Genomic DNA, 14,899 nt, shown 5'->3' with positions numbered 1-14,899 from the left:
CAAACAAGGAGGGAGGACCAGATATCCTTTGCAGAGGCCATGAGAGTGTGGTGGAATGGGCTGTAGCTACCAACCGCTTCTGGTAGCTACCCACATCATCCCGAAAGCAAATGTATTGGGGGACAAATTAAGCAGGACAATTCTCTCTCTCCTGAATGGGTCTCTAAACACACTGTAGTAGCAGCCCAGTTTTTCAAGATGGGGGGGTAGTGCGCGCACACCTATTTGCTCACCACAAACAAAACACCAAAAAGGGTTCTTCTCCGATTCCACATCAGGATCAGTACCGCCATGGATGTTCTAGCTCAGCCCTGGCCAACAGGGTTGCTCTTTGCTTTTCCTCCAATCCCACTCCCCTCCTTCCCAAAGTCATTCAAAAGCTTTCTCTGATTCTGGTTCTCTGATTTTCCCAGCCCCCATACTCCAGATATGGTTTCTTTTACCTTGCTGGCAGTAAAGGGACTGCGAGACTGGGACCTTAGACCTCCATCAGTTAATCCATTGGTCGGTCCATCAGTCGGGACATTGGCCAGCCTGACCGGAAGTTGTTCACATTTTGTCTTCCTACCATAAACCCACCACTAACAAATTGTTGTACAGTAAGTGGAAGAGGTTTGTATATGGGCTCAACTCAAGAACTTAGACTTAGACACTATCACTGCTCCTGTCCCAGAGGTTTGAAATTCTTAACATCCCTATTTAATCAGGGATCTTCTGTCTCAACTATTATTAGTCAACTCAACTAGCTGCTATCTGAATCCATCACTCACTGATTCCTTCTTTGATAAGCAGCAGGCTATAAAAGACATTCATTAAAGGTCCGCCAAGAGTCTGTACCTCCGTGTCATGGAAAGGCATTCTTAGTGGCTATTACTTCAGCAAGAAGAGTCTCAGGCTTCAAGCCCTGTCCTCTAAAAACACCATATCTTTTTTTCCACAAACAAAGAGTTAGTCTTAGATCCATAACATCCTTTGTGTCCCTGCTCTCTGCCTTTAGTTTCTGTCTTCTACTACTACCAGTTTTTTTCTTTTTCAAATCCAAAAGAATGGGGCAGAATACACTCTCCATATATTGGACATTACGCTTAAGGCAATTACTATTTAGACAGGACCCAGCAACTTCAGGACCTAAGTCCCCCAGTTGTTTGTGTCCTTCTCAGATAATAAAAACTATCACAAAAGCTCAACCAACAAAAATCAATCATGGATTAGAGACTCAGGAATATTCTTTCTTCAATCTTCAACTGGCAAGATCATCTATCAAATCACATTCTACCAGAGCTATGGCTTTCCAGTGAGCCACCCAGGATTCAGGTGCAGTTATGTCTCTCTGGTGGTTAGAGTATCCTTCTACCTTGCACAGCTTATCTTTCATGGAATCTCCTCAAGATCCAAATATTGATATAATCCCACTTTATTCATCCCTTATTAGAGTCATCATTGAATATAATGCACCCATCAGCATGCATCTCACCAAACACCTGAACCAGCTTGAGAAACCGGTTTCCTCACCAAAAAGTTCTTGGGTCTCCATACCCTTAGTTACTCTGATACTAAAAGCTTGGTTGCTGTGCTGATTGTCAAATTAATTCCTGGATCTCTTCTTCCCTTGTAATGCTATGAATGACGCAGCACTCTTTGAACTCTCACCTAAGTAGGAAAAATATTAAAGAAAACACCCATTCAAGAGATATAAACCAGCACGATCATATCAACAAGACCAGATGGCATGACATATGCCTAACCCAATTTATCCCCCATTTCTGGAATGGGCTGCCCTTAACAGTCAGAGTACTTCCCTAGTAGCCTTTAAAACTTGTCTGGATGAGTGGATAGGTAATCTCAAATTTTCACCAAGAATATGTTGAAAAAGTCTACATAATGGGGGGCACTGCTGATCTCTCAGCAATACTAGGTGATGTGGCTGAGCTTCTTAATGGTCTCTCTTCATTGTAAGCTTATTTAAGAACATGTGAAAGGCACCCAACATCTTGAGCACATCTGCTGTGATGTCATCTGTCACAGCTGTTTTGCCTGACTTCATTTATTTTCCTTCATGCTGTTCTTGCTTCAAGGGTGATCCCTTCCTCTTGTGTCATAGGCTGTGTATGGGGGAGTACAACATCTCTGCTGAGAGTACTTCTTTCCTCTGCCTTTGTCCTGTGGACTGTTGAGTTGATTGTTGCTGGTGTCCCTTATGAAAGGCATCTGTTATCTGTCTTTTTGTATTTGCCTTGCATCCTGACAGTTTTTTGTAGCATCTGTTGTGTCACTTTCCAGAAGCTGTTACATTACCTCTGGTGCCCTGTTCTTAGCTATTGCAATTGCTGTCTTAGCCAACCAGTATTCCTTCTTAATCTGGTCTGTCTTTTCTACCTCACACTTTTTCCTGCACTCCTTTCTTTTGATAACTTCCTGGATATCAACATTCCACCACCAGCTTTCCTTTTGTGTGTTATTTCCATTCTTAGCTCAGCTGCTGTGTGTTCTGTAGTCTTCACCCCGTGCTGATTTGAGATGCTGCCATTATTTTTATACTTCGCCTTTCTCTGAGTGTTTCCTTGAACTCTTGTGCTTTTGTTCCAGTCAAATTCCAGGTCTTCAGCCTACTCTCAGTTGACCCTGTAGCCTTTATATAAGCCCTGCTTGCAGCGGATTGTGCCCACCTCTGGTTTATTCAATGGGCTTACTGTTTCATTGTGATGCTTTTGTAATCTCTGCCCCCCCCCCCCATGCCTTTTCTTTACTTGGAGAAAGTCTACCCAAGTTGCATGTTAGCCAGTCTTGCATATAATATTGCGACTCCCTCTCTTGCTGAACCATGTTTTGGCCACCGTCAAGCCATTTGATGACAGATGTTTGGAATAGCCTCTCCTTTATTCCTGGTGCCTTACCCATGTGGGCCCAGACATTCCTCATATCTTGTTCTGTCTTTCTCGATATGTTCATTCAGGTCTTCCATTATCAAGTCATGTTGTCCTGCTTTGTGCAGAAGGCTCTGAAACTTTTACCTGAATGCGCTTATCCTCATCAACACAATTGTGCTGTGGGCCATAGGCTAAAATTATGCATGCTGCATTATTTTTACACTGGAGTCTGATTACCATGAATCTGTCACTAATTCTGATGACATCACTCAGTCTTCAGGAGACCTTTCCCCTCACCACAATTCCCACACCATTTCTGTGTCCCTTCTGGATCTCAACCCAATAGTCCTTGCTGCACTACTCTGCTATTTTATCACTGGATGCACAGTGTTCAGTCTCAACCTTACCATCATGTCCATCCACTTACAGGTTGCATCCTGCCAGTGAACCCATATTTGGTGTAGCAGTCTTTAGTTCATATTTGTCAGGTTAATTGTTTTTATGTTCATTCATTTATCAGAGCTGTCTTAGGTAAAACACACTGGGCACCTGGACACTGACAGGCCAATAACTTGTTTACATAGTCCTGCTGCTGCTCAGACATCATCTGCTGTGTTAAGTTGCATATCCAACTGTTTTTTCTTTTGATCACAATCTGCAGTGTGGAGAAAGGTGGTTAGGAAGTAGTAGTTTATAAGAGAGCTTCTCTGTCAAGAGGCACCCTTTCTTGTGTGTAACAGCGAGAGGATGGATATCAGAAGGTACAGTGAGATTCTTGCATTTTGCAAGTAGCTGGAGGTGCTGCTAAGCACCTCTTTCAGCTTCACCAAGGAGCTATCCTGAATCAAGACCGTTAAAGATAGTGTCATGTAGTTGAATGCTGGTGCTAAGCATTTCAAACTACTGGGAGCAGTAGAGTAGGCCAAATCATAAGGTATTGGACAAAGTGGAAGATCCCAACTGCAAACTTTAGTAACTCCTTTGGTGTTGGCTTTTGTACTACTTTCAGACAGATTTTTACTTAAAAGCAGTTTGAAGGGCAGAACGTTTTAAGTACACAATATATTCAGACTTGGGCCTCCTCAGGGAGGCTGCTCTCACAATGCAAGAAACCCTGAATTAGAATGTATGGTTTCATTGATATTTACAGTAAATAGCAAAAGTTATTTTGAGTACCCTCACAGAGCTGTATTGTCTGGTCCAGATTTCCAAAGCAGAACTTGTAGTTCCTTGGTGGTAGGAGGTTTTGCACTGGACAGGTTTTAATTCTGTATAAAGTATAAAATGCATGCTTCAGAAATGCAGCAGCCTCTCTGCAGGTTTCAGAAGGTAAGTCTTAAGATAATTCATTGTAAACATATTCTAGAATGGAATGCTTTTGTAGTATTTGCTAAAGTAACTGTGGTAATGGTGTCTTGCTCTCTCTAGGTATTAATAACCTTCAAGATGTTTGGGAGACAAGTGACGGAGAATGTAATGTTATGCTGGAGTCACGGTTTGAGAAAATGTATGAAAAGATTGATTTGACACTTCTCAACAGGCTACTACGTCTCATTGTTGACCACAACATTGCCGATTACATGACGGCCAAAAATAACGTTGTCATCAACTACAAGGTACAGTGTGCTCTGAAATTTTGTGCCATGTGGGTGATATCCCTTGTATGCAGGGTTTGAGGTTTGTTTCATAATCGGCTTTTAGTAGCATTACCAGAGCATTACATTTTTTTAACATTGTTGGTGTCTGTGGTTACATTTGTGATGCAAATGTGTTTATTGCTTGACTACTGTCCATGTCCGTCATTAAGCTGGTGTGCAGGAAAATTATTTTGCACTTTGTAGTAATTGTAAACATGTTTTTTTCCTTTGTGATTTAGATCAGGTGCTAACGATGTCCTTCAAGGATGCATCTGCAGTCCTTACAAATGGGTTGTCCTGTCGTCAGGCAGCCCTTCGGTCGGCCGGATTCCAGTCTGGGTCTGGCCTCGGCTGGTGTCGCACTTCACCCGACGTCATCTCTGCTGGTCTTCGGGTATAAAGGCATCAGCCGACGCCATTTTCCTCAGTCTTTCTTGCCGTGGCCCAAGCAGAAACTGTTCGCAAGTGCCGGTCGGTCAGATCCAGAGATCACTACTACCGAATACTACTTCGAAGACTTCTAAAAAGCTAAGTACCCCGTTGGGGACTCTTTCTTGCCTCGGCCGATGTCAGAAAAAGTGAATAACTATTTAACTTGTGGGAAACAAATACCTCATAAAGATTTCCACTCTTACTGCTTACCTTGTTTAGGCCCAGACCACGACGTAGCAGCTCGTTTAGCCTGTGCTTCCTTCAACCGACGAACGCTTAGGCGTCGGTCGGAGTTTGCTGAACAGTTTTTCGGCTCAGATTTTGCGTACATTATGCCGTCGGATCCTCCAACTACTCAAATTGTTAAAAAAACGCAAAGAAAAAGACCGACACTCGCAGTCCGCGGTTTCGGCCGAAACCACGGTTAAGCAAACCGAGCAAACGGGTCAATCTACAGCCGAATCCATGACTACTACCGAGGCCCCTTCTACCCTAGTTGAATCGGCTTCTGAAGTTTTGCCTACTAATGTGGTTTCTCCAGAATTATCGGACACCATCCCTTTGGATGTCTCTACCCCAGCACGTGGTGCTGCTAGGCCTCCTGCAGCCATGTCTATAAAGGCCTTTGCCAGGGCTAAAGCAGCCAAAACTTCTAAGTCTGTGCCTGTTAAGCCCCCCTCTCACAGGCCCAGTTCCAGTTCCCAAATGCTTACTCTGGCAGAGGATCTCATCTCTTTAATAAGGGGATCCCAATCTCACCCAGACAGGGCCTCTCAACCTCCAGAAAAGAGACCTAGAGCAGAGCCCCCTGAGCCAGTGTCCTCAGATGACTCTTCTGATGATACAGACAATACAGATCATCCAGAGGCTCCTTTTTCTACTTATGAAGATTCCGATGCTGAAGAATCTATTCCTTCTGTCTCTCCACCAGAGGAATTTTCCTTTGGGGAAACCTTACATGCCATGAGAGAGCAATTCCAATGGCAGGGACAAGATTTCTCAGATTCAAGAAAAAGGCTTAGAACATTTTTACACTTACCGCAACATAGGCCCTTAGCTATACCTCCAGTTCTTCCTGTTGTGGATGATGCATTTAATGATGTTTGCACTGCTCCTGATACTTTACCTCCAGCCCCTGCCAAGCCCGATAGATTTTACAGGGTACCGGACACTCATCACCACTTATACAAGGCTCCCTTTGCAGATCCTGAGACTAACTCACAGGGGCCTAAGGCAGTAGCTTCAACCTCAGCGAAAAACCCTCTCCCTTCTGAAAGGGAATCCAGGCCCTTAGAGAGATGGGGTAAAAAAGTATACACCTCCGCTACTCTCTCAGCTAGAGCTTTGAACTGTCAGTTTCATATGATCCAATACCAAGAGTTTATGCTTGATCAGTTAACTAAGAAACTGTCCTCTGATGATTCCTTAGATAAGAAATATGTTCTAGAAATGGTGAATAACATTCAGCAGGTTAGTAACCATTCTTTAAAATGTGGCTATGATGCACTGGAGGCTTCATTTAGATCAGCCATGACTGGCACAGTTATAAGAAGGCATGCATGGTTGAAAGAACAGGTCTTGCCGGATCATGTTAAAGCAAAGCTATTAGATGCTCCTATGGATAAGGTCAGTCTATTTGGTTCTCCTGCCCAACAAGTAATGAAGAAAATGGAAGAGAAGGCAAAATCTGTACAAACAGTTAAAGATTTCCTACAGGTTCAGCCCCCAAGATTTAGCAGGAACTGGCCTTCCAAAAATTGGTCCTTTCCAGACTCCTCTAAAACTCAGAGAGGCAGGAATAGGCGTTCCAGAGGCAGAAACCAATCCAGAGGAGATGCCTACAGGGGACGCCAGTGGCAAGGCAATAACCAACGAGGCACAGATACAACCACTGCCACTACAACAGGACAATCACAGTGACTTGGCTCTCACACCGCCTACCAGGGAACAAATAGCAGCACCCTTAGGCGGAAAGTTAGCCTTATTTTCAAAAAACTGGCACTATATCACAAGCGACAAGTGGATTTTGCAAACAATAGACCAAGGCTACAGGTTTCATTTCCACACCTTACCAGTAAAAAGAGGAATGCCAAACCTACCACCAAATCAAAAGACAGAAGCTCTAAAGCAAATAGCTCAATTAACAAAGATGAGAGCTGTGGAAAGGGTACCACGTACAGAACAGGGCAAGGGATTTTACTCCAGACTCTTCCTAGTACCAAGAAAAGAGAAAAGTTGGAAACCTATTCTCGACCTGTCCGCCTTAAACACATTCATCATTGTTCCAAAATTCAAAATGCTGACCCTACAGCAACTTCTTCCCATGCTGGGCAAGGAGTATTGGCTGGTGACTCTAGATCTCAAGGAGTCATACCTGCACGTCCCCATACGACCAAATTGCAGAAGATACCTCAGATTTCTTGCAGGATCAGAGCATTATCAATTCTCAGCATTGCCCTTTGGCTTATCTACTGCCCAGAGTGTTCACGAAATGCCTGGCATCAGTAATCGCTCATTGCAGGCTTCAGGGAATCCAAATTTATCCATACCTGGACGACTGCCTGATACAAGCGGACAACAAAAGCAAGCTGACACAAGACTTACAAAGAGTCATTTGCTTACTACAAGCCCTGGGATACACAGTCAATTTAAAAAGTCAAGACTGATACCATCCCAAACAAGAACATTCTTGGGTGCAGAATTGGACACAGTAAAACAGATGGCATTCCTAACTGCAGAAAAACAAGAACAACTTCCTCTTTACTTCTTGGCATTAACAAAGCAGAACAAACTAACAGCAAGGAAAGTACTGCAGGCCTTGGGCTTCATGGCATCCTGCATAATCCTGGTCCCCCATGCCAGACTGCATATGAGAAAGCTACAGTGGTACCTAAAGAATTTATGGTCTCAACACAGGCACAGCTTGGAAACCGAAATACCACTAATCCCATGCCTGAAACAAGAGTTCCTATGGTGGGCTCAGGCATGCCAGTCAAACCAAGATTTGTCCTTCCACAATATTCTAACAAGTCAAACCATCACAACGGACGCCTCAGACCTCGGTTGGGGGGGCCCACATGCTGGGCAAGTGCATTCAAGGCTTATGGACTCCAGATCAGCTGCACCTGCACATAAATCAAAAAGAAATGCTGGCAGTAAAACTAGCAATCCAGAATTTCAGACCATTCCTCAAAGAAGGCCAATTGATGATAAGGACAGACAACACCACAGTCATGTGGTACATCAACAAACAGGGAGGCACTCATTCATACCCCCTATGCCGCATGGCTCTGGACCTATGGAATATGGCTCTGAGCTACAACATTCAGTTACAGGCAATATTTGTACCGGGAAAAGAAAACATCCTAGCAGACATGTTAAGCAGAACTACCTCGGATGCTCACGAATGGATGCTACACCCGGACATCTTCAAGGCCATCACAAAGAAATGGGGAATGCCACAAGTAGACCTTTTCGCATCCCCACTCAATCACCAACTCAAGAAATTCTGCACAAGGACATACCACCCACTTGCTTGGAAGGTGGACTCTCTATCCTTCAGTTGGAAAGGCCTGACAGCATATGCATTTCCACCCCTTCCTTTGTTGCACAAGGTACTACTGAAAATCAAAGAGGAACGTCCAAGGATAACTCTGATAGCTCCAAATTGGCCAAGACAACATTGGTATCCATTGCTGAGGAGCATGTCTCGGGGGAAAATGTGGACACTACCCTTGATTCCTTTGATGTTAACCCAGAGCGACTACAACATCCTGCATCCAAACCTGAAAACTCTGCAACTGACTGCCTGGAACATTACATAAGAGCAACTAACCCAGATTTATCCCAAAGGGTTAAAGACATTATCCTTGAGGCCCGCAGACCTTCAACAAGAAGGAACTATGCAGGAAAATGGAAAAGGTTTGTCATTTGGAGTAATGAAAGAGGGAAAGATGTGTCAAAGGTAGATATTGCCAACATCCTGGAGTATTTGGCAGAGCTTCTCCATACAGGCCTGTCCTATTCATCCATCAAGATACATGCATCAGCTATTTCTGCAGAATACAGCTCGATCCCCTGTCTTCTCACATCCTCTGCTCAGGCAGTTCCTGAGAGGAATTAAGAATGTAAAACCTCCTAGGAAACCACCATTACCAGCATGGGACTTGAACTTTGTGCTAGAAAAATTGACACTCCTCCATTCGAACCAGCAGCAACAGCAGATCTTCAACACCTATCCTGGAAAACTGCTTTTCTACTGGCAATTACTTCAGCAAGAAGGGTTTCAGAGCTACAGGCTTTAATGGCAGTACAACCCTTCCTAATCTTCCATCAAGGTAGAGTATCCATGAGAACTAATCCTACATTTATGCCTAAGGTGGTATCCAGAGTGTCTCTAAACCAGGCTATCCACCTACCTACCTTCTTTCCCAATCCACAGAACAGAGGGGAAAGACTGCTGCATACCTTGGATGTACATAGACAGTTGCGCTACTACCTGGACAGAACCAAGGGCAATAGAAAAACTTCTAGTAGCTTATGCAACAGGAAGGGAAGGAAAAGCAATTTCCAAACAGACAATCTCCAAGTGGATAGGAAATTGCATAAGATTCTGTTACTCCTACCATGGAAAGCAAATTCCACAGAACATAAGGCCTCATTCTACAAGGGCTACAGCCACTACCGCAGCTTTTTTACGAGGAGTGGCTACCAAGGACATTATTGAGGCGGCTACTTGGACCTCCGTGCATACATTTGCCAAGCATTATAACTTACCTCTATACTCTAGATCCCAAGCAGGGTTTGCCACAGCGGTTTTGCAAGGGATCCTAACTACACCATAATTCTTCTTCCTCCTCCCCTAGTTTGGCTATGGTATTCTACCCATTTGTAAGGACTGCAGATGCATCCTTGAAGGACATAGTACAGTTTTGTACCTACCATAAATGTAGATGTCCGAACAGGATAGCATCTGCAGTCAGGATTACCCACCCTCCTTCCCCTCTGTGGTACTCCTAGGGTATTTGCCCCCTAATAGCTAGCTGGGGGGGGATCTCTTATGGTGTATTTGTTTTGTATATATGTACATACATGCTTATTTGTTTTTTGGAAATATTGGCATTTACCAAAAAATTTAGCTATCCAAGAGGGCAACTGGCATCTGGGGCAAGAAACACTGAGGAAAATGGCGTCTGCTGATGCCTTTATACCCGAAGACCAGCAGAGATGACGTCGGGTGAAGTGCGACACCAGCCGAGGCCAGACCCAGACTTTGGAATCCGGCCGACCGAAGGGCTGCCTGACGACAGGCCAACCCATTTGTAAGGACTGCAGATGCTATCCTGTTCGGACATCTACATTTATGGTAGGTACAAAACTGTACTTTATCATTGTTATAAAGATGTTACAGCAGTCATTTGATTCTTAACAGCATGTCCTAAAGGCAATATTAGAACAGTGCTTTGTGGTAGTCAGGCAGTGAATGGGTAGAAGGTTGCATAATCTGAATGTGTAGTCAGAGCTCAAACTTTTTATCTGATGATAATCATCTTCCTATTCTTCACTGATGGGTTTGGTTCCGAGCCCTCGGAACTGAATTGTCTTAATACCAAGTTCACGTACACCAAAAACTCTCAAGCTAAGCTGCTACCCTCAGTGCTCTTCTCCCAGTTACCTCAGATCTCGTTTGCCGCACAGCCATATAGCAGTGTTTCATCGAGCTCTCCAGCTAAGTGGCATAATTTTATAAATTTTGCTGTTCCTTTAAACTTTTTTGTTAGTGTTCTTCTAATCTATCTTTTACCCCATTCCTCTATCTAGGCTCTACCCTTTGGATATTTCTTACCATCACTGGTAACTCCCACTCCTACCCTTGAGGCACTGTTTGATACCATCGTTGGTATCTTTCTTTTCTGCTGTTTTCTATTATTCTGGCAGTAATTTGTTTTCTTTCTCTGTGTGGATATGTCTGACAAAAAAGGGACTTCGGGGTTTAAACATTGCACTTCCTGCAATGGCAAACTCCCCAACAGTGACATACACGATGATTGTGTCTTGTCTGGGGGTTTCCCACCACTCTTTGAAACCTCCTTGTCAGATTTGCCTGAATTTTGCCAGCGGATGCTGAATGAGAGGAAAAATAAACTTATTTTGAAAGGCCTTTTAGCTTCACCTTTCTCAGAGGCCCTTTCTGTGTCCGGGGTCTCAACCCCTGCAGTGAAGGACAAAAAACAACCACATTCCGATCCGTCTTTACCAGCTAGTGATAAGGATAAGTCCCACAAGTCATCTGTGGAGCACAAAATTGCTTCCTCGGCACCGAATATTCCGGTTCCGAGCTCGGCTCCAATTGCTTCTGTGGACATTGCGAAAACCTTCGCCACCGACATGTACGACACCAGACTTAACTGTACTGATGCCTACGGCTCTGGCCTTATTGCCTCCAATAGTCTCGGCACCGACTTCACCTCTTACCACACCGACATCAGTTCCAATGATCATCTTGGAGCCGATAACTTCTATTCTGTCTCTTCAGCACCGAGTCCTTTATCAGCACCGTTATTCCCTCTCTTGCCTGTTCCCAAGTTAAAATCTTTGGTGCCGACAATTAAAACACCACGGACCCAGTACTCCCCTTCATTGTACCTGTTCTTAGGCCAGGCTTGTAGCCCTTTTCTGGACCAGCCTGACTCTCCTACTGAAATGTCTGTAAGGTCCACCAGGAGTCTGTCTGAATTCGATGTGGTGCGCCTGCTGGACCAGCTGTTGACAGCCAGAGGGATAACCAGCATTCCTAAAACTCATCCTACTTCGGGGTTTGGGTTTAATGCTCCTAGGACTCCTTATTCTCCTCCCTCAGATCCATCGGTTCCGAAGCCCATAGCTCTGACATCTTTGGTGGGAACCCTTTCGTCTGCACCAACAGTGACACTCTGAGGCTTCGAGGCCTCCCCTTTGGGCCTCTGTTCCTACAGAACCGTCCCTTCCTCAGTCTCATGGTTGGGGAGTGGAACCCTCGGTTCCCAGCACGGTTCCAAGTTTTTTGTCTGTTCCATCATCCTTTCCGATCTTGCTTTGAGGGTCCATCCCCGGGAGCGGGCTGTGACCCCGGTTCCGAGTGTGTCTTACTCTGTTCTGGGCTCCCATTCCTCTTCGGGCAGGCCAGCTTTCCAAGTGATGAAGAGGGTGCTTGCTTCTGGAATTGCTCCCCCTACATCGGATCCCCCTCCTCCCTATGAGCTACAGCTACCACCTCCCCAGGACACCGAGAGTGCAGGCCTCTGGAGACCCCTGTTCAGGGTAATTTCCCTTCCAAGTCTTATTCAGACATTCCCACTGAAGAACTCTGTCGGAAGGAGGAGTGTAAGAGGAAACACCTTGACTCCCCGGAGGAGTCTCTCTCAGAGGATATGGACTACAATGATGTGGAAGGATCCCCACGGTCGCCACCTGATGATGTCTCCTTCGGAGACATCCTGGAAATTTTGAAACCGAGGGGTGGCTGGAAGCCCTCCAATCCTTCGGAGGAGTCTGCCTTCCTGCAGGCTTTCTGCTCTCTGCCTTCTACTTCTTGGGTGACCCCACCTGCCAATGAGTTAGTCCAACTTGTCATGCAGCATGCGTAGAAGAACCCTAATTCTATTGAAGCCATTTCCCAGGGAACAGATGAGATTCTTTCCCCACCAGAGGAGCATCCCAACTGGTCTAGAGGTTTGCCAGTAGACACTATGGTGGTGGGCAGCGACCATGAAAATGGATCTGGCAGAGGAAAGTCCTACTGTTCACCTGCCCAGCAGAGAGTCTCAGGCTGTGGACAGACTAGGGAGGCGAGTTTTTGCTTTAGCGACCTTTGCAGTCAGGACTCTGAATTACTTGGCACATTTTACGAGGCTCCAAAGAGATCTGTTCTCTGAACTTTCTGGAGCCCTCGTGGGTCAAGTTTCTAACTGGGCATGCGACAAGGTTGCCTCTCAACATGCCACCCTTGAGTCTATCTCTAACTCGTCCATGAGGTTGCTCTCCCATGCAACCGAATGGGCGGCTAGAGCTGCGGGTGCAGGCATAGCCATGAGACTCCATGCCTGGATGCGCATCTGTGACCTCACGGACTCCTTCAAGTCCTTGTTTTTGAACGGCCCTATCGAACCATCTGCCTTGTTTGGTTCTAAAGTGAAGGACACACTGGCCAGGTCCGAACAGGACGGAAATTCCCTGTCTGCCATTGGCCTGCGTTTTTCCAAACCTCAACGTTCTTTTTCCAGGAACCAGAGGAGTGGGAAAATATGGCACAAAAAATCTCAAGGCCCTTTCCGCAATGCACGTGGTGAGGATTCCCCCCAGAGGCAGAGGGGGTTCCAGTGGTGAAAGACTCTCTTTTGGGGCAGAGGGGGGTCCCCAAAACCAAGACTCAAGGGATTCTTTCTCCGGACAATCTTATCAGTGCTCCTGAAGTGTTGCCCGATTGCTTTCCTCTGGAAGCAGTCTGGGCTCGTTTTTCTCTGCACCAAACTGCCTGGCACTTTATTACAAACGATCGGTGGATGCAGAAAATAATCTCCAGAGGCTATTGCATACCTTTAATATCTCACCCAAAACCTTCAGAGTACTTTCCCGATGTTCCACCCAGTCAAAGAGAAGAAGCGGCTTCAGAGATAAGAAGGCTATGTCAAAAGAGTCATTCAGCCAGTCCCCCCAGATCAATGCGGATCCGGTTTTTACTCAAGATTCTTTTTGGTGCCAAAAAAGACCAGGGACTGGAGACCCATTTTATATCTCAGCCAACTAAACAAGTCAGTGGTTCAAACCAAATTCCGCATGGTCACTATACAATCTGTTCTCCCTTTTCTATGGGAGGATGTTTGGATGTGCTCGATAGACCTCCAGGATGCGTATTATCACATCAAAATGGACAAACTATCCAGGAATCTCCTTCGCTTCCGGCTAGGAGCCAATCATTACTAATTCAGAACCCTGCCATTCGGTCTCTCGATGGACCCCAGAGTGTTCACGAAATGCCTAGCAGTGGTGACAGCTCATCTGAGACTTCAGGGATTCCAGGTGTTTCCATCTTTTGGCGATTGGCTCCTCTCCGCCCCTACCAAGCACCTACTGACTATGGCCCTCCACTCCACTCTCTCACTGGCGGAGTTTCTAGGCATCACAGTCCATTGGGAAAAATCCAATCTTCAGCCCACCCAGCAATTGGAATTTATAGGAACAGTATTCAAACTCGAACAAGCCTGGATGTTGTTCGTGTTTCACTGTTGCAGTCATTACATTTGGGTAATCTGCTGGCAGGTTGCCCTCAGTCAGCCTGAATAACAAAGTCTTGGGTCCTGCGTCGGTTGCTGTCTCTTCTTCCATGACGTCAAGTAGTCAGGGTTATAAAACATGCAGCTGACGCCATTTTATTCAGTCTTTCTTGCGCGGTGCCCGAAGCAGAAGCAGTTCACAAGTGCCGGTCGGACGACTCTTGAAATTTTCGCATTCGAGTTTCAGAACCAAAGTCTTCAACTAAAGCTAAGTATCCTGTTGGGGAAACTTTTTCTTGCTCCTTACCGATGTCAGTAAAAGTTAATAATTGCATTACTTGTGGGAAGCAAATACCTCATAAGGATTTAAATTTGTATTGTATTCCTTGCCTAGGCCCATCATAACATGCCTTGCTGCCGGTTTTGTGCTAGATTTAACCAACTCACTATTAAGCGTTGGTATATTTTTGCTTCAAAATATTTTGGATCTGGATTTAATTACCCTGAAATGTCGGTTAGCAATTCGACTACCGGAGTTCACAAAAAGCGCAAAGAAAAAGCGAGACAAACCGTTGAGGTCCAAAACCGACTAAGCTTCTCCTAAGCCAGTCGCCGGTTTGCCGGTACTCAGTGAGCCGCTTTCGCAGCCCCTGATACCCGCTACTTTTGAGTCACAGGCCTCTACCGAGCCCCATGTGGAGTCTGGTATGCC

At 45.3% G+C, this 14,899-nt stretch overlaps 1 protein-coding gene across 1 annotated transcript in view; it reads left to right on the top strand.

The window, feature by feature from the left end:
- The window catches only part of PRPF8 (pre-mRNA processing factor 8), a 2,252,227-nt gene that overhangs the window by 768,798 nt on the left and 1,468,530 nt on the right, over positions 1-14,899 (top strand). Inside the window, exon 18 of the mRNA XM_044054875.1 lies at positions 4,296-4,483. Within this exon, the coding sequence (XP_043910810.1) occupies positions 4,296-4,483 (188 nt within the window). The remainder of the gene's footprint in view (positions 1-4,295; positions 4,484-14,899) is intronic.

Source organism: Protopterus annectens, chromosome 13.part0 (assembly GCF_019279795.1).
Source record: "Protopterus annectens isolate FY-2018-M chromosome 13.part0, PAN1.0, whole genome shotgun sequence".
Classification (NCBI taxonomy): Eukaryota; Metazoa; Chordata; order Ceratodontiformes; family Protopteridae; genus Protopterus; species Protopterus annectens.
Note: the sequence above shows the minus strand (reverse complement) of the source record. Positions and strands in the feature narration are given on the sequence as shown.